The sequence below is a fragment of the Gallinula chloropus genome, assembly GCF_964237585.1.
Source record: "Gallinula chloropus genome assembly, chromosome: 29".
In the NCBI taxonomy this organism is placed as follows: domain Eukaryota; kingdom Metazoa; phylum Chordata; class Aves; order Gruiformes; family Rallidae; genus Gallinula; species Gallinula chloropus.
Genome location: NC_140114.1, coordinates 1538577 through 1563801, shown reverse-complemented (window position 1 = coordinate 1563801; position 25225 = coordinate 1538577). Strand labels below are relative to the sequence as shown.

Sequence of the window (25225 nt, the reverse complement as noted above, 5' to 3'; positions counted from 1 at the left end):
GCGGGCGCGGAGGCGCCGTTCCCGGCTGAGGAGGCCCGCTTTTTCTTCTTCCATCCCTTTATCCCCGCGGGCCGCCATTGCGCCAGGCCCGTTGGGCGGGAACCGGGCCGGGCCTGCTCTGCGCGGGCAGCCTGGGAGCTGTAGTCGGACGCGGCGCCCCGCCCCTTCGGCCCAGCCGCCGCTGGACTACAACTCCCAGGCGGGTGGCGGCGGCGGAGGAGCGGAACCGGGCCGAGTGGAGCCGAGCCGAGCGGAGCGGAGCCAGGATGAACGCGGTGCTGGCTGTTAAGCAGTACGTGTCCAAGATGATAGAGGACAGCGGGCCGGGTATGAAGGTGCTTCTCATGGACCGGGAGACGGTGAGCGGCGGGGCCGGGCCGGGGCGGGGGCCGCTGCTGGGCCGGTGAGGCCCAAGGCCCGGCCTGGGGTGATGGGCGCTGCCGCCTCCCGCCCGCAGACCGGTATCGTGAGCATGGTGTACACGCAGTCCGAGATCCTGCAGAAGGAGGTTTATCTCTTCGAGCGCCTGGATTCTACCAACAGGGAAGCCATGAAGCACCTGAAGGCCATCTGCTTCCTCCGGCCCACCAAGGTAGAGTCACCCCGAGGGGCTGGGGCTGTGGTGGGGCTCTGGGCGCTCAGCTCCCTTCTTACCCGACGTTGTTTGTTTGGTTGTTTTGTGTTTTTTATTTTAAATCTGCCCTCCCTGGTGCTGTCATCATCCAGGAGAACGTGGAGTTCCTCATTCAGGAGCTGCGGAGGCCGAAGTACAGCATCTATTTTGTTTGTAAGTGAGGCCTGTCCTGTCCAGTCAGTCAGACCCGTCAGTCAGACCTGTCAGTCAGAAACTGAGGTGATGTTGGACAGAAAATACAGGCACTGTGATCACTCCTGCTGTCAAGCCCTTACTGACACCCTGAGAACGTGTGAATCCCAGGGGTTTTGCTCAAAAAGTCACCAAATTGTATTAGCAAAGGGCACATCCCTGTCAGGTACAACAGTTAAACTGAAGCAGCCTTTACAAAGTGACACCATAAACCTGCATTCCTCCAGTACAGCTTATCCCTGAAAGTTTCTGGGATTTTAAAGCTTTGTGTTGCTTCATAAACATGAAAGAAAGGAAGTGCTGGGGGTGAAGTGCCTCTCTTGTAAGGAAAACTGAGGTGTGCTGTAGGAGAGACTGGCCCAGATCTCAGAGGTAAATAGTTCAGAGACAGGTTTTAGACTTCACATCTAAAAAAATCTTGGGTTAAACCTGCTGCATGGCATCTTCTCATGCCTGGTATATCAGGCAGGTGTTTCTCACATGCCCAGCTCATGCCACAGAGTATTCTGTAGTTTGGAAAATTAAGCAGAACAACTATAGCTGGGTTTGTGTTGAAATCTCATCCTCCAGCACGAGTTTTTATTTGGTGGGATTTTTGGGAAATGAGCTGAAGAGGCCTCTAGATGTCATTGCTGCTCTGCAGGAACACAGCACCAGGTAGCAAAGGGTGGTGGTGACCTGATAGCACAGCAGTGCTGCAAAGCTCCAAGAGATGTGGCCATCACTGTGTTCAGCCATTTAATATTACTTGGGGTTTTTATGCATATTCATCTCCTGACTCCCAGCAGGTTTAATTGGTGCTGGTGTTAGGCTGGGGAGAGGATGGGAGGGAGCTGGTAGTGCCTTTCCAGCCCTGAAGTGCCCCATGGTGGCACCAGAGACAGAAAGTCAGGCAAGGAATTAGTTTGCAGTATCCCTGTTAGGTAACTTCTGGATTGCAGGGGTGAGGGTCAGAAGATCTCTGTTGTCTCCAGGGAAAAATCCTGGGCCTATTCACCCAACTGTTCTCTCACAACTGTTTTCTTTCAGATTTCAGTAACGTGATCAGTAAGAGTGATGTCAAGTCATTGGCTGAGGCTGATGAACAAGAAGTTGTGGCTGAAGTTCAGGTAAATTTTGAATACTTTCAATAGATCTCTTAATCCAAAAGCACCAGCAAAGCAACATGAAGCTAACAAATCTGTAGCTCTTGAACAGTGAGCAGCAGCAGCAGCATTGTGCAACAGTCTTAGATGGAAGAAAAGATGAATATAAGGATTAAAGACAAAAAGAAGGAACCACTCTGGTGTCCCCTGATCTTCCTGGCTCTGGAAAGTTGGCTGTGGAGCTGCCAGCAGAAGCGTAGGGGTTGGAGAGGTTTGGCTTGGGGCAGGGAGGAACAGTCAGAGCCAATGAGTCCAATCTTTGCTTAGGATTTTAGTGCTGGTGTGGCTGATGCTGGAACACACATCACAGGCTGAATAGGGGTTGGCAAGCCACCTAACTATTTGCTTTTGCTTGTTGGCAGGAGTTCTACGGCGATTACATTGCAGTGAATCCGCACGTTTTTTCCCTCAACCTCTTGGGCTGCTGCCAGGTATGGGGAAAAAAAACCCAACAAACAAACAAATGTTCCTCCAGGGGCCTGTTTTATGGTTAATAAAGAGACCAGTAGCCACAACAAACTGGGTGTGGTGGTCAGATGTTGGGCAGGCGGGCTGCTTTCGAGGGTTCCTCAGGAGAAGCTGATCCTTGCAGGGAGAGGGATGTTGGGGAATCCAGACTGTGGCCTCAGGAGTACCTGTTCCTTCCATCAAACTGTAGTTTACTGCAAAACCTCAAGTTTAGAAAGAGTTTGGGAACAGTGTGTCTATACTAGATGTGGCTTTTCCTTCCAGGGTCGGAGCTGGGATCCAGCTCAGCTGTCCAGGACAACCCAAGGGCTGACTGCTCTGCTTTTGTCTCTGAAGAAGTGCCCCATGATTCGGTACCAGCTCTCTTCTGAGTCAGCAAAGAGACTGGCTGAGTGTGTGAAGGTACAGTGAGAACCTGGAGCAGTGTGAAATGAAGCCTTCCAATGTACTTAAATTTTATTATTTTCTTTATATACTGGTGTGTTTGAGGGAAATAGCCTTTTTTTTTTTCAGTCAGATTCTTGTAAACTGTGTCATTTACTGCATAGGGCAGGTCACATCCCTCCTCTCTCCCTGCTCCCAGGCAAAGACCTGGATTTCCTATGGTCGTAGATCACAGTAGGTTACCCAGAGCGGGTGGTATTTCATCATTAGTAGTGCAGACTAAGATAGCAGCACAACTTATTTTGCACCAGCTCTTTGCTTTTTGTTCAGCAGACTAAGAGGAAACATTTTCTGGGTCCAAGTGGCTTTTTTTATTCCCTCCCCTTTTCTCCTCAGCAAGTTATCACAAAGGAGTACGAGCTGTTTGACTTTCGGCGCACTGAGGTTCCTCCTCTGCTTCTCATTTTGGACCGGTCAGATGATGCCATCACCCCCCTTCTGAACCAGGTGAATCATTTTGCTGTGTTATATGTTGATTTTTTTGTTTGTTTTTCTTTGCTGTGGTGCAGATTCTGGCAGAATCTTTTGTCTGATTTCTGTGGGTTACACTCAGACGTAGCTCAGTCTGGTGATGGGGCAGCGACTGGAGCTGCAGCCAGTGCTTCTGTAATGCTGGTGGTGCAGAGCTGGTGGGGAAAGCTCTATTATTGGAGCAATCTGACAGTCAGAAACACAGCTCACTTGTTGTTTGTAGGGTTAAGGATGGCACTCAGCACTGGGCACCAAAAGCATTTTCTGTCCTAAAGAGAGATTCAGGTGAATGTAAATGGAGTGTCAGGCTTGGCCGTGCTCTGATTTGCTTTCAGTCTTCTCCCTAGATTAGTGTTAGTCTTCCCAGGATAAATATAGTCACTCACTGATGTGCAGGAACACTCCTGCTGCAAAGAAGCCAAGGGACACGTAGGAAATTGTAACTATGGAACCTCTGCAGCCAAAAATACATATCCCTTCCAGGCAGAGGAGGGGGAGATGCCAGTGGCAGAGCTGTTTGAACAGGAATATTAATCCTCAGTGTTCTGCTTTTAGAGAGTCTGTCTTTTGAACCCCTGCAACAGGGTGCTTTTCCTTCCTGTTTGCCATGGGACAAGAAGAGAAATTCTATTTATTTCTTACTGTAACCTCCTGGCAAAAGTTTGAGGGAGGCAACACGGACCCGTTGTGTGTTACTGGGGGCAGATAAACTGGGTTGCTTTGAGTTAAACCTAACTGTAAGTAAGCTTTACCTTACTAAGGTCATCATTTGCCTTTCTCTTTTCACTGTCCTTGTTAGTGGATGTACCAGGCAATGGTTCATGAGCTGCTGGGGATTAACAACAACCGCATCGACCTGTCTCGGGTGCCGGGGATAAGCAAGGATCTCCGAGAGGTGGTCCTGTCTGCCGAGAACGACGAGTTCTACGCCAACGTAGGTGCCTCAGTGAGGTCTTCAGCAGGGGCTGAATCTGGGGATCAGGTTCCATTCTTGGGTTTGCCATGTGAAAGGAGCTGCCTGCTGACTTTGAGCACCGGGGTGGTGATGTAGTTAGAAAAATCAACCTGTAGTGTGAGCAGCATCTGACCTGAACTGACACTTCAGGTCAAACATTGACCAATTACAGAGCTGTTTGCTCAAGCTTGGGTCTTGGGGTGACAGGGTGCAATGGCACTTGGGTGCTTGGGGCCACGAGTGCACTGAGACTCATGTTAGAATGGCTTTCATATCCCACTCTTGTTCCCTGCAGAACATGTACCTGAACTTTGCAGAGATTGGCAGTAACATCAAGAATCTTATGGAGGATTTCCAGAGGAGGAAACCTAAGGAGCAGCAGAAGCTGGAATCCATAGCAGATATGAAGGTACAGACAATCTATATGTAACTGACTGGACTCTTTAGAGCCCATTCCTGCAGGATAGTGCAGCTCACCACTGTCTGTACGCTGACAGTCCACGCTACCAGTACCAACAGTTCAGATCTCTGTGCTGTGCTCGTTTTGGGGAGCAGGACCTTCCTCTTCGCAGTGTGTTCATTACAGGGGTTCTCTGCTGAAGGCTGGGCGCTTGGCTTGGCCATTCTACACCACTCAGTGTGGTCTACAAACTTGCTTGCTCTGACTGTTCTCTGAGCTGCTGCTTAGAGTTTGCTGGAATCCTGAAGCCCTACAACCGAATTGCTAAGCTCTGGTTGAAGTACTGAGCTTACCCCAATACAGCAGTGGGGACTTTAGATCTGATCTGGGTTACTTGGCAAAAGCTCAGAGCACAGAATCCTGGTGTTGTCTTTGGAGATACTGTATCCTTTTCTTTGAAGAGTAAATAAAAAGTACATCCTTTGCAGAAATCATCTTGTAATTAGGAGAAGTCCTACGGGCTGCTGGGATTGAGGTGCCTGATAGTCCATGTACCTGCACTGGTCTTGCTTCCATCAACACAAGTTGATTTATCTGATTTATCACTGGGCTGCACACATCTGTGGCTGGCTCTTCTTTTGAAGAACTGTTTGCTTTGGGCTCCCCATTGCAGGCTTTCGTGGAGAATTACCCCCAGTTCAAGAAGATGTCTGGCACGGTGTCGAAGCACGTGACGGTGGTGGGAGAGCTCTCGCGACTGGTCGGTGAGCGGAACCTGCTGGAGGTGTCTGAAGTGGAGCAGGAACTGGCCTGCCAGAACGACCATTCCAGTGCTGTCCAGGTACCTGGGGCTCAAAACCTTCATCCTTTGTGAAACGAGATGGTTGGATCCCATAACTCCCCTGGGGATGGAAGCTTGATACTGAAAGTCAGTGGGAGTTCCGCGTGCGGGTACCCTGCGGGGCTGGGAGATTGGATGTTAGAATCGCTCTTCTCCTCCCCGTTCAGTTCAGACAGGGATGAATCATAGTTAATAACTGGCTTGAGAAGCATCTTTGCAAATTCTGTCTTTGCATTTCACAATACAACATCCCTTCATTGTATATGCACTCAGTGGCTTCTGGCAGGCTGCCACTGCAGGCACCAGGAAAAAACCAAAACACTCAGACCCCTTGTATTTGTTGGGGAGGAGAAGGAATGGAATCCATGAAATTGAACCAGACTTTTCCTTGAGGTGCTGCCTTTTGCCTTTTTTTTTTAAATAAAACCCAGTGGAAAGCCTCTGGGATAAAAGATTTCTTTGGCAAAGAGGACTGAAAAAGCCTGACAGAGGCTTCTGTTATAGCTGAGTATAGACTGAAGTTTTGACCCCTTGCTGGCTCGTTGGATGCCATGACCTGACCTAGTATCTGACAGTCTGTCAATAGTGATGAATTGTAGCTGCTGACTGTTCAGAGAAAAGAGTGGTATTGTTGAGTGTGACTGTATTCCAGCAGAGTTCAACCAGCAACTCAGATTTAAAAACCAATTCCTTAATGTTTGATAGCTAAGGTAGAAGTTACACTGTGTAGTTGCCTCCTTTACACTCTGCTGAGCAGCAGTGTGACAAGAAAATAACGAGGAGCGTCTTTAAGAGATCTGAAGTACATGTTTTCATTGCCTCTGTTGTTCTGTGCTCAAGTGGGAGGCTAGGGGATAATATTAGACTCTTCAAGTACTGTCATCTATTACCAGATCCTGAGCTGATGGGAATCAGTACAGGCCCACTGAAGTCACTGCAGCTCTGCAGATTGGCAGGCACAAAGAGACGACTCGATAGCTTCTCTTTGGTAGAATTTAGATGAGTTAAGTATCAAAGTGGGAATGCAGCCATAAAATACATTGGCTGGAAGCAGCCTCTGAGGTTCTCTGCCTGTAGTGTTGTATCTACATCAAGCTTGAGCAGTTTAAAAGTCCAATGTTTGAGCTCTAATCAGTCAGCCCGTCGTGTCCATGCTATCGTCTGTCAGTTCTGATCCTAACCCAGCACAGAGTGTTAGTGTTGGAAACATCCCTGCTCAGCATCACAGACTGGGAAAACATCAGGCTACTTTTGATTAAGTTATCTCAGGCTTGCTGAAGATGGGGATGATGTGAACTTCTGGGGACAACACGTCACCAGCTTTAGGGTTAAGAGAGCACATGGCAGAGGGGCAGGTCAGCTCCTGCTGCGTGGCAGGGGGAGTACTGGAGTTCACCTTGATGCTAACTCAGATCTTACTCTGTGCTGAGTATTCCTGTGGTTTTAAAGGAGAAAAGCTGCACTTTGCTTACAGCCACATGCCTGAAGGGCTGGACAAGTTAATGTCTTCAAGTTGGAGCACAGGGAGTTCCACACCAACACGTGGAAGAACTTCTTCCCAGTGAGGGTGAGGGAGCCCTGGGACAGGCTGCCCAGGGGTTGTGGAGTCTCCTTCTCTGGAGAGATTCCAGCCCCATCTGGACACCGACCTGTGTGACCTGTCCTAGGGACCCTGCTCTGGCAGGGGGTCGGACCCCTTGAGCTCTGGAGGTCCCTTCCCACCCCTACGACCCTGTGATTCTGTGACAGTATTTCTAACAGCTGAGACTCACTGGGAAACATGTAGCAGCTTGGAAATAAGTACAGAACTGGTGTGTTTCTGCGTGAGAGATCTGTATCTCTTGAGCTGCACAGCCCTGGGCTGCTCCCTGTTGCAGTCTCCTAATGGCAGTGACGGGCCAAGGCCACAAAAACAATGAAGAATAAGCCAGTGCATGAAAGAAAGGCAGAACTGTTCTCCCACTGATGTAACTTCAGCAATTGTTAATTTCTCTGTGGCCAAGGGCCCCTGAGTACAGTACATTTTGGTTGTTCTTCCCCTGGTCTCTTATTAATCCTGACATAGTACATGAGCCTTGAGAGATGAATGGGAGGTTTTGAAGCCTATCTCCTTAGATGGACAATGGCTTTTCTGTTTTAGGAGCTTCCCTCTTATATAGGCATTGCCACAGCACTGCCAGCTAAGGATCTGACATCTTGCAAGCAAACATCCCTGTGGGACTCTGTCCCTACCCTCACAGGTGAATTCCTGACATTACCAAGGTAGAACTCCCACCAATCCTCCTCATGCCAGGATTTTATTCATGTATTTTTGGAACTAGCCAAAGGAATTGCAGTGGATAGAGCTGGATCAGTGTGGCAAAGAGCAATAGTTTCACAGCTTCATTTTGCTTTGGATTTTATCCAGTTGCCTCCCTGGTTTGGGAGGGGTGGGAGAATCTTGCAAAATTATGCCAGGATTTTTGGAGTGTTTGAAAGTTGTGTACACTTCCAGAGTGGAAAAATCCTACCTGGTTCTCTCCCTCTCTTGCTGCTGCTGTTTCTGCAACAGCACCTCCTCCACTCCCGTGGATTTGAGCTAACACAGGCTGATTAGTATGTTTTAATGTTCAGCACAGGGAGAATTTCAGACTTTGTTGTGTCCTAAAACATCTGTCCTGCCCTACCCAGATGTCTGCAAACACATCTGGCAGCTGAAGCCTGTTCTTTGAGATCCATCTCAAAGCTCAGAGTTAAGGGGCTTATTACTCCCAGGGCTCACCTAAGCTACCAACTCAGCTCTGGTGTCTGTTCCATTAACTCTCAGCTCTGTGACTCGACACAATGACTGAGAGGTTGCAGAGAGGAAATAAATGCTTCTTGGCTGAGAAGGAGTAGGGCTTATGTGGCCAATTGTCAACTTACACAAGCAATTACACCCTCCAAGGATCGCAGGCAGGATAAACAGCCTGTGCCAGGGGTGCTGAAACTTGTTTGGAAGGGTCTGTACTTGAGCAGGCAGGCTCTTTGGGGCTTTTTGGGGCAATTTGGGGCACACATTTGTTACATTTACAGTGGGATCACATTGTCTTTAACAGGAAAAGTAACAATCTGCATATGAGAAGTAATAACTGTAGATTTCTGTGTTTGCCTCCAGTGCTGTAACCTTTCTTTTCCTTTTCACACTTTAATGGACTCACAGAATGCTTTGGGTTGGAAGGGATCTCAAAGATCATCTAGTTCCAACCCCCTGCCATGGGCAGGGACACCAGGGTGCCCAAAGCCCCATCCATCCTGGCCTTGAGCCCTGCCAGGGATGGGGCTTCCACAGCCTCTCTGGGCACCCTATTCCATAGAACTTTCCTCCTTTCCTTCCAAATACTTGCTACTTGCCTCTCCACTTCTCCACCTCCAAAGGTTATCTGAGACTTCAATGCTTCTGCACCACACCTTCCAGAAGAAAACAGAATTTGTGTGGTTGTCCAAGCTCCTTTTTAATTCACCATCAATATTAGGATAGAACTCGTGGGCTCAAGCCAGAAAGGGCAGGGCAGAGGGTTAACCTCAGCTCACCCCACAGCATGCTGTGGAGAGAGTTAAGAATGGACAACAGAATTGGGTTATCAATTCCCAGGTTCATGGAAAGACCCAAAAGCACTTCAGGCTCCGCTGTGCTCTGACTGCCGAGGCGCGGAGCACCGAAGGACCTGGACTGTGTTGCTCACACCACCATTTAATTCCCCTGTGTTCCTCTGGCATGGGATTTTGTTGCTAAGCAGTGGGCTTGGTATCAGCCTGATTTAACATCCTTTGAAGGCCTCATGCTGCTCTCTGTCTCCCTGCAGAACGTGCGTCGCCTCCTGCAGAACCCCAAGGTGACGGAGTTCGACGCGGCCCGGCTGGTGATGCTTTATGCCCTGCACTACGAGCGGCACAGCAGCAACAGTTTGCCAGGGCTGATGATGGATCTCAAGAACAGGGGGGTGTCAGAGAAATACCGAAAGGTAATGGCAGCATTTCTCCTTTTTCTCTGGAAAATCGTTGTGAATCGGTGTAAAATGTGCCTGCTTTAGTTTAGCACGACGTTGTTTGCCTCCAGTATGTGCTGCACCTTGTGAAAAGAACCCTGAGCTTGGCTGGGGCCTGTAGGAAAAGGCATTGCTAATCATTTAGTATTAGTTTCTGAAAATCAGTGATGCTATGAAGGACTGACTAAAGCAGAGATGGCAAGCATGGGCGTAGGGCACATCATGGGGGCCTTGAACATGCTTCCTTGCTCCTTCCCCCCCTTCCTCCCCACCCCTTCTTTCCCCCAGCTCCTGCTGAATAGGCAACAGTCGCAGCAAAGGACTTTTGGAGACCATAGAAGGAGCTTGGCTGGGAGGGAGAGGGTGGCAGTGCTGGCAAATGTAGCGAGCAGCTGGAGAGGAGGTGGAGAAGCAGGGCGATGTCACATTGTATGGAAGATCTGCTAGCACTGCAGCAGACTGTGGAAATGAAATCCTCTCTCCTTAAGCAGGCAGCATCTCAGCAGACCCACTGGCTTGGTGGATTTGGGGAATATTTCTCTTTCCCCTCACCCCTCTCTGTGCTGCACGATCTCCTTGAGATCCTTCTCCCCAGGTCATCATCCCAGTACTTCCACTAAGCCTAACCAGACAAAAAACTGCCTGGAAGCTGCTGCCCCAAGTTAAGAGGATTCTGATTTGCATCTCTCTCCACAGCTAGTGTCTGCTGTTGTGGAGTACGGAGGGAAACGTGTCCGGGGCAGCGACCTCTTCAGTCCCAAGGATGCTGTAGCCATCACCAAACAGTTCCTCAAAGGACTGAAGGTATGGATTGGCCACAGGTGAAATAATGACAGGTTTAGTCAAAATTAGGGTCACAGAGCTGTGTCACAGAGTTCAGAGATTTAGTAGCACACTGGGCTTTTAGGGAGTAATTCTCATTGAAGACAATGGGAATTAGTCACTGAAAAGCCTAATAATATCAACTGTGAAGTCCAGCCTCTAAATCTGGACTTCATTAACACACAGTGGGCCCATCAGAAGGTGAAGCTCCTTTCACATGGCATTGCTGAGTTCTCTCAGCCTGCTGCCTTGCTGTATTAATCCATAACAAGAGCTTCTCCTGCACTGCAGGGTGTTGAGAACGTGTACACACAGCACCAGCCTCTCCTTCAAGAAACACTCGATCAGCTCATCAAAGGAAAACTCAAGGACAGCCAGTACCCCTACCTGGGTCCCAACACGCTCCGTGACAGGTATGTGGGGTCTTTTGGGGGCAGAGCTTAGACTGGGGAGAGGAGTATCTTGATTCTTTAGGTCTTTCTTGTGTGGTGCCTCAGAGAGGGCTACTCTAGACTGAAGCAGGTTGAAATTGATTGTCTTTTCTTGCTGGTCAAGATGTGACATTCCCATTGTAAGAGCTCAGGTAAAGCAGAAACACATTGTACCAAGCTGCCAGCGTGTTCATGTGATGGATTCCAACGTGCCCCCTAACTTCACTCTGTGCCATCTGGCGTTTATTTGTAGAGAACCAAAAATAGTCCAACTGCAAGCTCTCCCTTCTGAGCCAGCTACTATTCCTGATGAGAAAGGGATCTTGCTGAATATGGCTAATAACTGTGATTGAGAGAACTCTGGCTGGCTGGTTCTAGCTGATTTTGCTGGAATTAAGCTAATCTGTTGTCAGAAAAGTCACTAAAGGTGAATACAGGCGTCAGGGTGAGGGTACCAAAGAAAAGATGACAGGTTCTTTCTCTGCAGATTGCTTCTTTCTTTGGTGCCACGGTTTCCTTTCTGGAAATTGAGCTTCTGCAGCGTGCTGGGCAGGTATTTCTCATCCCTTGGCCTGCTTTGTGGAGAGGAGCTGGCTGTTGCTTCGCTTCCTTGGGGTGATGAGGTCATCACAGTGGTTCTCTGAATCTTCTCCATTCAATGCCACAGGGCTCCATGGAAGACCTTGTGCCTGCAGCAGCAAAGTCACTGTTCCCTTCACACTCTGCCTGCTGTTGGCTTTTTATCAGCCACCACCACTTTAGTGAAGCAGAAGATAAATTCAGGGTGGTCATTCTCAGCGATTGAGGCGGCTCTCAGGGCAGGTTGGGTTAAAGGAAAGCCACAGATTCCTTTGGAGCAGGAGAGGAGCACATTTTGGGACCAAATTTCAGCAGTGTCAAGTGGGTGGGAGGAGCAGAAGCTTGTCTAAGAACAAGCATTCATGTCTGGCTGTCTTGGAGATGCACAGTGCTTTCCTTCCTCAGCCCTGCCCTGAGGCGTTGCCATCCATCCAAGGAAAGCAGAAATGCATTTTAGAGCAGGGAGACATCCAAATTCCCCACCAGGCTGACAGCAGGGGATGTTAATCATGTTATTTATGAATCCAAAAGAATTTATAGCCATACAAGAAACAATTTGTTTGTGGATATCCCTGGTAGAGCAGAAAAATATCTACCTTACTCCAGATTTTCCCTTTAAAATAGAACAGTGAGTTTTGGGTAGGGTGGAGGGGTGGTTTTAATAGGCATGAAATATCAAGGTGCCTAGCAACAGCAACGTTATCCTCTCTGTCCTTGAAACCAACTCTCCACCCTGATGGATTTCAGCCCCCAAAAAAAGGAGGTTGATGGCTGTGCTTTGTGGTAGATCTGAAGTGGGACCTGCAGGACAGCAGTAACTGCATCCAGGCATCCCTGACCTGGCTTTGTTCTCAGGTACCTAAACAGTCTTCTGACCTTTACCTGCTCAGTTCCCACTCCTTTTGTCCTGAGCTGAGTTTTACTTAGATTCCTCTTTAAACCTGTCTGGAAAAGGGAACAGGATCCTACCCTTGAGGATCCTGCTACAAAGAACATGTGAAGAATTTATTTGGGGGAAGCATGAAGATTTAATTCCTACCTCAAGCTGAAGGGAAACAAGTTGGATGAAGGGAAATGGAATTTGAGCCTCAATTCCTTCTCCACAGCAACTACAGCCTTGTCTCTTAGCTAAAAGATGCAGACCCTGTAGTTCTGTTAAAGTAAATCTCAATATCCAAAGGGCAGAGCTTCTAAATTGTTCTTTTCCTGAAGTTTTTCACAGTTTTCCTTTGGTTTGGGATTGTCCTTGGGATGGTGGCTGGGTCCAGCAGCGCTGCTGCTTGGTCAGATGTCTCTAAAATGATCAAAAGCACATGATTCTGGGGCTGCTTCATGATGGGACTGGTAGATCTTGTTGAGTTTGAGATGTAGGAGCTGAAGGCACCTAAAGGCACCCAGACACCTAAAGGCTCCTGTGCCAGCTCTTCCCTGGCTGCATAAAACAGGAGCCACAGCACTGGGAGCCTGGTGAAACCCAGGTTTCGGTGGCCAGGTCTGGAAGAAGGCAGCCCACACGATGGTTTCACCTTAGTGCCAAACCAGCTGAGGGAGGAATTGAAGCTTAATGATTTCACCAAAGTTAGTGTAATAAATCCCAGCCCAAGGCAGACTGGGCTACCCTGTCTTCCTGCTTTCTGCCTTCAGAGGATGGTGTTACAGTGATTGGCAGGGGTTCAGCAGAAGGTCAGGGCAGAAGGCTTTGTGTTTTTTCCATCAAAGGGATGCAGTGGCTTGAACAGAGAATTTGAAAGGATTCCTTTTAACTGTTTCTTTCCCTATTAAACATGATGCTGTTGCAAGGGAGAAGAACCTCCTGATCCAAATTCAGCTGTGGAAATTGGCAGCGGCGAGGGAAGGAGTCTTTGCAAAGCGCTGAGCAGAGTTCCTAGGAGAGAGCAATAAGCAATTCTGCTTTCTTTTGTTTCTCTCTTCCCTGCTGTGTTAACTGCTGCCCTTTTCTCTTACACCATCAGCCTTGGGGTCCCCTCTACCATGGCTGCTGGGCAGGGCTGGCCAGGAAAGTTCCTAAAGCTTCTTGGTGTCGCAGAGCCTGCGGGACACGAAATGCCTCCTGAGGGTTGTGATGCTGTCGCCGTGCTCTGCTCACCCAGCTCTGCTTAATGATTCTCTCTTAGGGCATCTGTCCCAGCCAGCCCAGCTGAGCCCAACAGCGCTTCCCTGAGATGGCTGGAGCCCACCTCTTAGAAAATCAGGCTTGGAATGGGAGCAGAAGTTTGCTTGGTCACTGCTGGGCTCTTTATAAACCACACAGGGGTCCTCGATGGTACAAGACACAAACCAGCCTGTGAAGGCAGGAGGCAGTAGGCAAAGGGAGACTGCTGGCACCTTCTGCAGCACCTCTGAAATCTCCTTTTGTCTCTCCAGATCTTATGCAGACCTGACCCAACCTTGCTGAAAGGACTTGGGGTTTGGAAGGTGACCATGGGCAGGCACTAATCTTCTCTGTTATTTCACCTTTCTGCATCCTCTCCAGGGACAGGGTTGTGGGATCTGCTGGCTGGTTCCAAACCAAACAGCAGAAGCCCTTTTCCTCATGGTATCTCCATCCATTTGGTGATGCAGAGATGCTTGTCCTTCTGACAGACTCCTCTGGACAGGAGTTGAGGGTTTTGCAGGTCGGCTTCTCCGCAGGGAGCAGAGACACCAGAGTCTGGGTCATCCCTGTCTCATGCTCCATTTGCTTTGTCAGTGATCCAGAGCTTGCACAGAGCGAGCAGATGAATTCCTGCTGCTTCCACCACTGCAGCAAACAGCTGTATCCCAGCAGAAATACAGCCTGGAAAGCAGAGAGGAGTTCTGAGACCACAACAGCAAGTTAATTGCATCGAGGCTCGACCGCTCCGACTCCAGCGGGTGACTGCCAGGATGTGATCTGGAGGGATCTTCCCTCCAGATTCCACATAACTTGTTCTCTCAGCTGGTGGCAGTGCTGATTTACAGTGTGTTATCTCCAAGAGTGGAAAACTTAAGCAGTCAGGGAGGGTGGTGGAAGGAAGGTGCAGCCTTCCTTGGAAAGAGGAATGTGCAGGGAATGTGGCTGGTTTTGTGTTTGGGGATGAAAGCGCTTCCCCTCCTCCCCCCTGCTTTCCCCTCACGCTCCATCTCTGTAAAATCCATATTTATCTCTAGGCTGGCTGGGAAATGTAACCTCAGAGGTAAATTTACACACAAATCCCAGTAGTTGCAGCAAAACTGCAGCTGATCATGCCCTTCAAACCAAACCCACGAGGTCTGGAGCCCGGCTGCTGTCCTCGTTTGACTCCTGGATCGATCTGAATCGAAGAGCCGCCGCCGCGTCTGCGTCGCGCATGGAACGTGGGGGAGCTCAGCAGGGATGCAGCGTGGGGGTGTTGCTGAGGAGGGTTTTAAGGACCATTAGCACGCTGTGTAAATGTTCAGGAGAGATGATGTTGGAAAAGTGATGTAACGAGCTACGCGGTGCGCTCAGCCCTGCGCCCAGTGCAGCTCGGAAAGGACAATTCCTGGGTTTCCTTGCCCCTGTATGGGATTTCTCCTTATGTTTTCTTTGATCCCATCTCACCATCTGTGTTGCAGGCCCCAAGATATTATCGTGTTCATCATCGGAGGGGCGACTTACGAGGAGGCTCTGACCGTCTATAACCTCAACCGCACCAACCCCGGGGTCAGGATTGTCCTGGGTGGGACCACGATCCACAACACAAAGAGGTAACAACCATTTGTCCTTCCTAAGGATTCTCTAGATATAAAAATGCTGATGTGAGGGTGAATTTTGTGACACCTGAGGGATCTTCATGACACAGTAAAACACAGGAACCTGTGTAAAAGCCCAGCTCTGCTCATGGTGGCTGAAGGATGTATTGCCAAGCTGAAGGTTTAACATGCATTTTAGTGATTTCCAGGGCAGGGAAGTCAATGTGTGTAGCTTTTCCTGCTTACAATTCATCACACACCCTAACAGGGCTGAGAAGCTGGTGTGGCACACAGGAATTTAAACCCTGGTCTCATCGCTCCTGTTGAAATGTGGAGCAACTGGACTCGATGGCAGTGAAGTTGATGTACCTATGGGGGAAGGGAGGGACAAGATGATCAGAGGGCTGGAGCAGCTCCCCTACAGAGAGAGGCTGAGGGAGCTGGGCTGGGTCAGCCTGGAGAAGAGAAGGCTGTAGGGAGACCTCACTGCAGCCCCCCAGTCCCTGAAGGGAGCAGAGGAACAGGAGGAGAATCAGCTTGTTAAAGGGTGGATAATGGCAGGACAAGGGGGATGGGGTGAAGCTGGAGGAGGGAAGGGTGAGAGGAGAGATTGGGGGGAAGTTCTGTGCAGAGAGAGTGGTGAGGGGCTGGAACAAGCTGCCCAGAGAGGGGGTGGGTGCCCCGTCCCTGGGGGTGTTCAAGGCCAGGTTGGATGGGGCCCTGGGCAACCTTGTGTAGCTCCAGGCCTGGAGGTTGGTGTCCCTGCCTGTGGCAGGGGGTTGGAGCTCTGTGACCCTTGGGGTCCCTCCCAGCCCAGCCCAGGCTGGGATTCTCTGATGAGAACTGTTCTGTGATTACACTGCTGGCAGGCTCTCTGCCGCCCACGCTCCTGCAGAGTATTGGCTGGGTCTTTCTGCATTTCTCCCTGGAGAATGGAGCTTCCCCTGATCCTTTTGCTTTCCTGGGAAGCCAGATGTTTGTACAGGCAGAATCCCTCCAGGAGCTGAGCAAGGCTGGGCAGCACTGACCATGCTGAGCTGCACCCCTCTCCTCCATCAGTGTCTCTGGTGTGTTACAGAATCGTTTGGATAGGGAAAGATCTTTAAGATTCTCCAGCCCAACTGTTGTCTGCTGAGCCCCTCCTGTCCCACGTGGGTTTTGGAACGTGACAGGTGACGTCTCCCCTGTGTTGTGCAGCAGGAAGCGTAGGGAGATCTCAGTCTTGGGAGAGTCCCTGGTGTCATCCCTGCTCTGAGCTGGGGTGGAAGGAGAGCTTCAGCATCACCCTGCAGAGACACACCGAGCCCAGTCCTGCAGTGGGAGGGAAAGGTTGACACTTCTCAGCGTTTGGGATGAGATTTTCAGAGCTTTGGGTGCCTCAGCAGGCTCCTGGGGATGGAAACACACCCTGTTCCTACCACATCAGGCAGCCTGTGTCCAGCATACAGCTGTCAGGCCCTGCAAGGAGCTCAGCTACTGACAGGTGGGCTGGAGTGTGGGGAGCAGGCTGGAACCTGCTGTGGTTTTCAGACCATATATGTGCTGCAGCCACTGCAGCCGCGTCCAGGGTGATATTTATAAAACCCTTGCACTTTTGCCCTTCCTTTTCGTGCCTCTCAGAGCCCTCCAGGCCCCAAAGCTGCCTGCACAGCAGCAGTAACAGTTCTCTGAGGAAATCCAGTGGCTCCTGTCTCAGCTTCCTCAGAATAAAAATCCCCAAACCCTCCAAATTCAGGGGTCCTTTACTTTCGCTTCACATCCACTGTCTGGAAAGCTCCTGAGCTGCTGCTAGCCCAGGAAATTGCTTTTAGGAACTGGGTTACAAAGGCAAGTCTGTATTAGCCCACATATCAACCAATTCCTGCCCAAATTACCCAGCTTGCTCAGCCTTCTGCTCCAGAGAGTAGCCTTTGAACTAAATCCTGGCTTAGCCAAGCCTGGAAATAGTAAGACAAGGAGAGTGGACGACTTAGTCACTGCTCTTTAATAAAAAGAAAGAAGTAAATTGTCATCTGTGAGGATGCAAAACACCCTGGGTCATATTCAGCCTTCACAGAATCACCAGGTTAGAAAAGCCCTTTAAGATCGAGTCCAACCGTTCCCATCCTGTGCTGAACCAGCTCCCTGAGCACCTCATCTCCCCTCTGTTAAACACCCCCAGGGAAGGGGACTCAGCCCCTCCCTGGGCAGCCTGTGCCACAGCCCCACAACTCTGACAGGGAAGAACTTTCCCCTCCCATCTGCTCTGACCCTGCCCTGGGGCAGCTTGAGCCCATTGCCCCTTGTCCCATCTCCTGTCCCCTGGCTGAAGAGACCATCGCCCACCTCTCTGCACCCTCCTGGCAGGGCAGGGGAGGTGGGGAGAAGGTCTCCCCTCAGCCTCCTCTTCTCCAGGCTGCCCAGAGAGGGGGTGGGTGCCCCGTCCCTGGGGGTGTCCAAGGCCAGGTTGGATGGGGCCCTGGGCAACCTTGTGTAGCTCCAGGCCTGGAGGTTGGTGTCCCTGCCTGTGGCAGGGGGTTGGAGCTGTGACCCTTGAGGTCCCTCCCAACCCAGCCCAGTCTATGATTCTATTCCTCTACTAATCCACCAGCCTCCCTTTAACAAACTGCTGCTTATTTCTGCTGGATTAGGGGTGATAGATCACAATAAACAGGAGATTTGGATAATAATGCGCCGAGCGCCCCGTGTAAGCCACTAATCCTGGGCTTTCATTGTTCTTACCAGCCCAACTTAAATTGTCATCAACATCTGTGTTTACAGGGTGGGGGATGGCTTAAAGGATATCCATCTTGCTTTTTTTCCCCTCAAAGCAGGAGCCAAACAAGCCTTTGGGGCTGGTTATGGTGTTAAAAGCTGTATATCTGCAGGGAGCTTATCAGTTTGAGAGCCCATCCGCATTGTCCAGGGAATACACTGTGAGTAGATGCTCTGAAGTGCAGGAGTGCAAAATACTCAGCATGGGGATGAAAACCCCAATGTTCCATGTTTGCAGAGAGGGTCTGAAAGGAGTAGGTACATGTTTAGTTTCCTTACACCTCACAGGTAGGTTGAGGAAGGTCTCTTCCTCTTGTTTTTTTTATGGATAGATGGAAAATAGGGGCAGGGATCTGAGTTTTTCTCTTCCCAGATGCAACCAGGACTTGTAAGTAGAAGGAAAACAACCCCCAATGTGCTTCAAGCATCAGGGATGCTGAAAAGCCAAGTGATAAAAGCCAGAGAGGTGCAGAAATCCAGCAATCAGAGTCTCTCTTGTATCACACACGCTCAGGTTTGCTGCAGATGAGGCCTTAAATCTCTCCCAGTTCCATTTACTTAATTCTTATGGTGGTTTTTGGTTTTTTCCTCCATTCCCAGTAACAGAAAACTCTCCCACTGTTAATTCCAGTACAGATAGGGGGTTGGTAAGGCTCTGAGATCCTCCAGGAAACACCAGCAGGGTTGTTGTCAGGGAATTTTCAGTGTTTTCTCTAATCAAACCAGCTTGGCTGCCCCTGTTACTTCAAAAATGTTGGCAGCCCTACTAAAAATACCTCTATTATGACTTGATTGTCAAAAAAAAAGGTAAAGAAAGAAGCAACCAGCTTTCCCTGGATGTGTTTTCCTGTGTGATGAGCCTAAGGAACAGCTCTATGCAGGGAAGGCAAGAGCCACATCTCCCCTTTTCATGGGGTTCTGTTCTACAGCCCGTGCCAGGGACTTGGTCTGTACTGTGCTGTGGGTCAAACACTTGAGAAATGAAGATGCAAATGGGTTTTTTGGGGGGTTTCTTGTAATATCCTGAGCTGGAATGGAAGGGCTGGAAGGCTGGGGATTATTAATTGCAGGTTCTTTAAAACAATACATACTAATACCTGTTTAAATTACATTTATGGTGAAAGTGAGAGGTCCTTCTTGACTTGGTGCCATTCCTTAACACAAACTGTGCCAACCTCTGTAATTGCCTGTAGGAACCAGATGAATTTGGGGAAAATTAACTTTGTTGGAGTTAAATCTGTGGGGTTTCAGTTGCTCCTCACTCTTTTAACGTTTACAGATGCCAAAATGCTGAATGCAAAGAGCTTTTAAAATCAGCAGCTTTGCTGGGGTGTTAGGGCAGGGAGAGAAAAGCCATGGACTTAATTACTGGACTTGGAATTAATGAAGTCAGAGAGTTAATGGCTGGCAGCACCCCCCAGCTGCTGGAAAGAAGCAGCTCTGGGTTTCCCCCACTTCCCAAAGAAAACTCCAGGTGAGGGAGCCGATTCCTTGCTGATGGTAAATAGTTTTACCACCAATCCTGTGGGCAACCATCCCTCCTCCTGCACAGACACTTAGCCAGGTTTGGGGGAGAAAGGGTTAAAAACGGATCAATATCCAGCTAAAAATGGAAAACCAAGAGCAGGAGGAACATCTGGTGTGTGGGGCTGACTCAGCCAGAGCCCAGGTTAAGCCCAAACCTGCTGGGACTAATCCAGGGGGATATCTGGCCCTGACCCACTTACCCACTTAGGGCTGTGCCAGCCGTGGCTGCGGTGCCCTCACCAGGAGAGCCTGGTCAGTGGATACTGGTGCCTCTGGGAGCAGCTCAGGACCAGCTGCAATTCCCTTAGCAGTGTGAACACTCTGGATCAGCCATTCCCAACTGGAGCAGCCACCACCACCCTGCTGGGTGCTCGTTCTGTTCCTCACAGGATCCTCAGGGTCTCACATCAGTCACCCCAGATGTGGAGACCTTTGGCACAGGAGGTGCTCAGAGCTGGGCGTGCTGCCCACTCCTCAGACTCAGGGATGCTCTCCCTGTCTCTCCCTCTCCACACACACACACACATTCTCTGACCCCTCTCCAACAGTCCCACATCTTCCTTGTGTTGGGCCCCAGCTCTGGACACAGTACAGGAATCAGGGCAGGCATTGCATGAGACTGTATTTTTTAATGATTTTTAAGTATTTTTTCCTTTTTAAACCCTCCTGACTCACAACCTGAGCAGGTAGACCTCTATTTTAGACCCAGCTTGAAGGGAATCCCATTTTTTTTGTGGGATTCAGAGTATATCCTGATCTTTCCTTTGTTTTTTTAAAACATTAACGTTCAGACAACTCGCTCAGCACACTGAGGGGATGAGTCAACCTAGAAACTGGGAGCTCTGTGTGGCATTGCCAGAGTAACCATCCTCCTGGTGATGTATCCTCCTTAGATCTTCACGTGGGAGTGTTGCTGTGGCTCTGGGAAGCGTTGGGCTGCCTCCCAAACCCTGATGAAGTCACGCTGCCCAGCCAGAGCTTCGTGCTGTGGGCAGTTGTCGCAGCTCCTTTGGCTTTGGGTGCACTGGGGTGTGATGGGGAGGTTTGCTCACAGGTGTAGTGCTCTGGTGTTGGGAGTAGAGTGGCTACTCGGGGGTTGGAGAAGATGGTGGGGTGGAGGAACAGGCTGCTACGTGGAGGATGGAGGTGGAGAGTGGTAGGGAAGGAGAGGAGTGATGTGCTGGTGAGATGAGTAGCTCCAAGCTTTGGTCCTAGTCCAGCTCTCCCCTCTGTTGGTGCTGCTTCTGGTTGGGTTTGGGATGCAGAAGCACCGAACAGGAGTGTGAAACATCCCATAATCCAACCAAAACAACACCAAGAGCTCTGAAGTGTTCACCTGTCAGAGCCAGGGGGTTGCTCCTTTTGAGAGGACTGAATTCCTCCCAAACCTCAACCTGCTTTTAGACCGAGTTCAACAAGGTTCAGCTTTACTCTGCTGAGCTTTCCTGGATCGAGCTCTGCTCTGGGCTGCAGCTGACCTCAGCACAGCTTGAGCAACCCCCCCTCTGCATGCCTTCCTCCTCCTCCTCCTCCTCCTCCTCCTCCTCCTCCTCCTCCTCCTCCTCCTCCTCCTCCTCCTCCTCCTCCTCAGCTCACTGCACACACCCATCCACCCAGATAAGAAGTGACTCTGTGCTGCTGACAGGTGTCAGCCTGGAAACCAAAACACCACGGCAGATTCCAGGGATGGAACGGGCCTGTGAGGGCTGCCTGGCCAGGGAAGGGGTGGAATTCATTTCCAGGCTCATCAGGGTGGAAACCAACTCTCCTTCCACCCAGCCCCAGTCCCACATGTGGCACAGATCCTTCCCTGACAGTCACTTCCCCTGTGATCACGACTCCAGCCGTGTCCATACAAGGCTTTTAAGACTCTCCACAGACATTCCAGCACGGGACTTTCCAAACTCTCAAGTGCTTAAGCCTAACCCTGCTCCTAAAGACCTAACAGGGCTTAAGTGGAAAGAGTTTTGGGCTAGAACTGCATGGTCTTGCACATTGTGACTTCGTGATCTGTGGGTCTGAAGCAGAGCAGGAGGCAGAGCCCAGCCCTCCCCATCCCCAGGCGTTCCCAGTGACTGCTGTGAGCTCGCTGCCTCCCTCAGTGGGGTTGTTCTCCCCTCTGCTGTTGCCCAACACCAGCCTCCAGCAGCTGATCTCCACCTGAGAGTTTATCTCTGGAGAAGCAGCTCCCCTGTTCAGGTTGCCTTGCAGGTTCAGTGTGGAACCTTTGCTGTGGTGTGCTGCTTTGTGGGGCAAACCTCTCTAAGTCTCAAATTGAGAAGTTCCTTGGGGTCCAACCCCCAAACTCCCATAAATTTCCTTAGAAAATAGTTCCATCCCAGTCTCTCCTTGAAGCTGAGGCTGTGCTGAAGCACTTCACAGGGCTAAAACTTCCTTGAGATCCAACTGAATGAGCGATCAGTGCCCAGAACTTCCCATGCAGCTCGTTGCTTGGATTCCAGCATGATCTAAACAGGCTGGGAGGAGGAGGGGAGGGTCTTGCTGCGGATGTGAGCCCTGGGATGAGGCTGAGGAGCTGGGGAGTGAGGCACCAGCAGTGACCTGGCTGTGAAATGTCAAGGATGCTTCAGCAGGAGGTTTCCTCCCTGCCTCTTCCTGCCTTATCATCCGCACAGGAAGGTGGAGAGTGAACAGAACCCCAGGCCTGGCCTGGTCTTCCTGGCATTGTTACCCAAAGGCAAGTGGGAGCTGCCAGCATTGTCTGGATGCTGAGGTGAACACAGGAGGTTTTGTGCATGTTCATGGCACAGGGAGAGACAAGAGACTGGGGTGAGAGGGTTGGTGTTCAGTGAAGATGTTGACCTGGTGATCCAACGCTGGGTGCCCCCCTCTGGGTTTGGGGTTCCAGGTTTTGGGTCCCCAGGGCAGTTCATCACAGTCCCAGAGCTTTGCACTGTGTTCTCACTCATGGAATTCATCCTGGCTGGCTGGGAGGATCTGTAGCTGGAAATGAAGAGTGTTCTCCAAAGCTTATTTCCTGTTGGGTTAGTGTCTCCCACTTGTACTGTCCCAGTCTGAGGGTGTTTCCCTTGCAAGCAGCTGGTGGAGGTCAGGCTGAGGGTGATCTGTCCACCCTGCCACCGTCCATCAGCTGCAGAGGGAAGCGGTGAGCTCTGCTGCCAGCTCTCAGGATGCTGCTTTTACGTGGGAGGAGATGAGTCCTCATCTGTGTCACATGCTGCTCCGGGGACCTCGGTCCCTGAGACATCCTTGAGGGGGAGCTGCTGGGTTGGACAAGGGGAAGGAGCATCCCGTCGGGACCAGGGTCCCTCTTCTAGGTGGGGTTTCTTTCTCAGATCACATCCTGTTGTGGGCAGGTCCTGTTCTCTTTGCCACTGTCACCAGGCAGGAAGGAGCGATGGTCCCTGCTGACACTGAGGGGAAAGCAGACTGGTTTGTGGCTCTGAGGTTGGAGAGCACTTTGCTGAAGGGCTGGAGGCCAGGCCCTGTGGTTGCTTTCTGTCTGCATGAGTGAGAAGTTGGCCCTGGTCTCTCTGCTGACCTTCCCTTTGCTTGGCAGCTTCCTGGAGGAAGTTACAGCTTCAGGGTTCCGCGGCCGGAGCACTGAGACCTCCCAAGTGACACCGAGGTCAAGCAGCAGACGGTGAATCTTGGAGAAGATTCATCTCCAGAGCTTCCACCAACCCCCTGAACGGTTTCAGAGCAGGACTGGACCTTCCCACAGCACACTGCTGCCACAGCAGCTTCCCTCATCCTCACCAGGAGCCTTGATGGGCACCAGAAGGACCTGGGCAGCGGTCGCTGGAGTTGGTGTCCAGCCTGATGAAGCAGCACAGGCCCCTTCTGCACAACTGGAACTGACAGCAGCAGGAGAACCTGGGAAGAGCATCTCTACACTACAGTGAGTCCCCACAGCTCTGCCAGGCTGCAGGAGAGCTGTGCCCTTAGCTGGCTCATCAGAACACACACTGTGAGTCCCCTAAGGAGCACCTCACGATCCCTGCTCAGACTGGAGCAGCCCCAGAAGGTGAAGCTGATGGGCACTCAACACCCCACACTCTGCTCAGCTGGCTGTAGATTTTGAGTCCTATTAAATAACCCATTTCCACTCAACCTCTTGTCTGGCAAATGACTCCTAATAACCCTTTCCTAGTAATTACATCAGACTCTTTATTATTTATTCTGTTGCAAACACAACCCCACACCCCTCGTTTTTTCCTCCCAGTTGTGAACTGGAAAAGCTTTGGGATTTCTTCTTACCAATAAAAACCATCCTGGCAGCAATAAAACACGTTGGGTTTGAAAACAAACAAGCGAATTGCAGACCTGGGAGCAGCAGAGGGTGGTTGGTGCCCTCCTGGGTGTGGGAGCTGGATCAGAAAGTGCTTGTTCTGCTTCCCAAAGGTGGAGACGAGCTGTGATCCCAGCCCCTGCCTCCTGTGAGGGCAGCCAGGAGAGAAACTCAAGCTCTCTGCACCTTCCAAAGGAGGGGTTTTTTTCTCTTTTTTTCTCAATTTCCATCTATTTTAGGTACAGGAAGTGTGAGAACAGCACAGGTTAGGAGTCAGAACGGATGTCAGCAGACTGGCTGCGTGGCTTCTGTGAACATCAGCTACCCCTGAGCGAGCCTTTCCCTTATCTCTTGCTCTTCCATAATTAAGTAAGCCCAAACCTTTAGCTCGCTGAGAGCTCTGCAGAGCAGCCCTGGGTGGAAAATTCTTGAATTCACACTCATTTCTCTGGCTTCCTTCCCTGGAGCAAGGTCACTCCGAGTCTGGGCGCCTGTCCATCCGCAAACCGCCCCGCGGTGCTGAGCGATGGCTGGTACGTGCGCGGGGGAGCTGCTCCAGGGCAGCTGCTCCAGGGCTGGCACAGGGCAGAGTTCCCACACCACAGTGTCAGAGAGCATTTCCTTTCAGACTCAGAAGCATCAGGCTTTGTTTTGGAGGGGATGGGTACCAGCAGCACAGCTGGGAAACTTGATTCCTCAGTGTGGAGAGACTTTTGTGGGTGATGCTTCACCCCTGATTCATCCTACGCCTTTCCTTCCCAACAGGAAAACAGAATCTTCCTCAGACAGCAGACGAAGGCTCCTGGGAGCTGCTTCTCTTTCCCTCCCCATCCAGTGAAGACCAGTGCTTCTCTTTCCCTCCCAGACCTCCAGGAAGTAAATTAACACCCCACACACATGCTACGGGCTAAAATTGTCTTGAGGATGGTCTGTGTGTCCACTGGCAGGGCAGGAAGCTCTGAGAACACACAGCAAAATCCAGTGGCTGCAGTTTTAGCCACAGTGTGAGCTCCAAAAAGAAACCCAGGGAGGGTTGGGGGTCAGGGATGTGTTTTTGAAGAGACTGGGCACACTGGTGAGCTGCCCGTTGCTTCAGCAGGGTTATACATGAGCTGGAGAAACCATGGAGTAAAGTTCTCCAGCTTGTCTTGTGTGGTTGGAGCTTTGTGTGAACCCAGAGCTCCAGCTCACTGCTGGTGGCTGCTCCTTTTATCCTGTGATCCAGGGAGCAGACAGAGCTGTGGGCCACGTCTCTGGGGATGGTGACTCTGCCCACAGCCCTTCCACCGACCCAGCGCTGCTGGTTAAGCTCAGCTCCAACTCACCCTTGATCCCACGTTCCCAGTAGCCAGACTTTGCCCCTGCCCAGCTCCTCTCCAGCCAACCTGGTGTCCAGAGGAGCTCTCAGCTGCCCTGAAGACCACAGGTCAGAGATGTTCAGCTGTGCTTCTGCCATGCTGGAAGCACCTGTAAGATTTAAGATACTTGGTCAGGACATGGACACAGCCTGAGCTGCTCGGGATTACATCCCTGTGGAGCGTTTCTCCAGGCAGAAGCCACTCTCTCCCCGTCTTCCCCACCCATTCCCT

General features: G+C 50.7%; 1 protein-coding gene across 1 annotated transcript; it reads left to right on the top strand.

Annotated features, from left to right (window-relative positions):
- The first annotated feature begins 226 nt into the window (after nt 1–226).
- Nucleotides 227–23586, top strand: VPS45 (vacuolar protein sorting 45 homolog). Its single transcript, XM_084276884.1, has 15 exons — nt 227–359; nt 458–592; nt 727–787; nt 1856–1935; nt 2334–2402; nt 2704–2841; nt 3220–3330; nt 4154–4288; nt 4605–4718; nt 5383–5550; nt 9375–9533; nt 10254–10361; nt 10671–10792; nt 14966–15097; nt 22905–23586. Exons 1-15 carry the CDS (start codon nt 267–269, stop codon nt 22990–22992), a joined length of 1713 nt encoding a protein of 570 aa, XP_084133010.1. The 5' UTR covers nt 227–266; the 3' UTR covers nt 22993–23586.
- The last annotated feature ends 1639 nt before the right edge of the window (nt 23587–25225 follow it).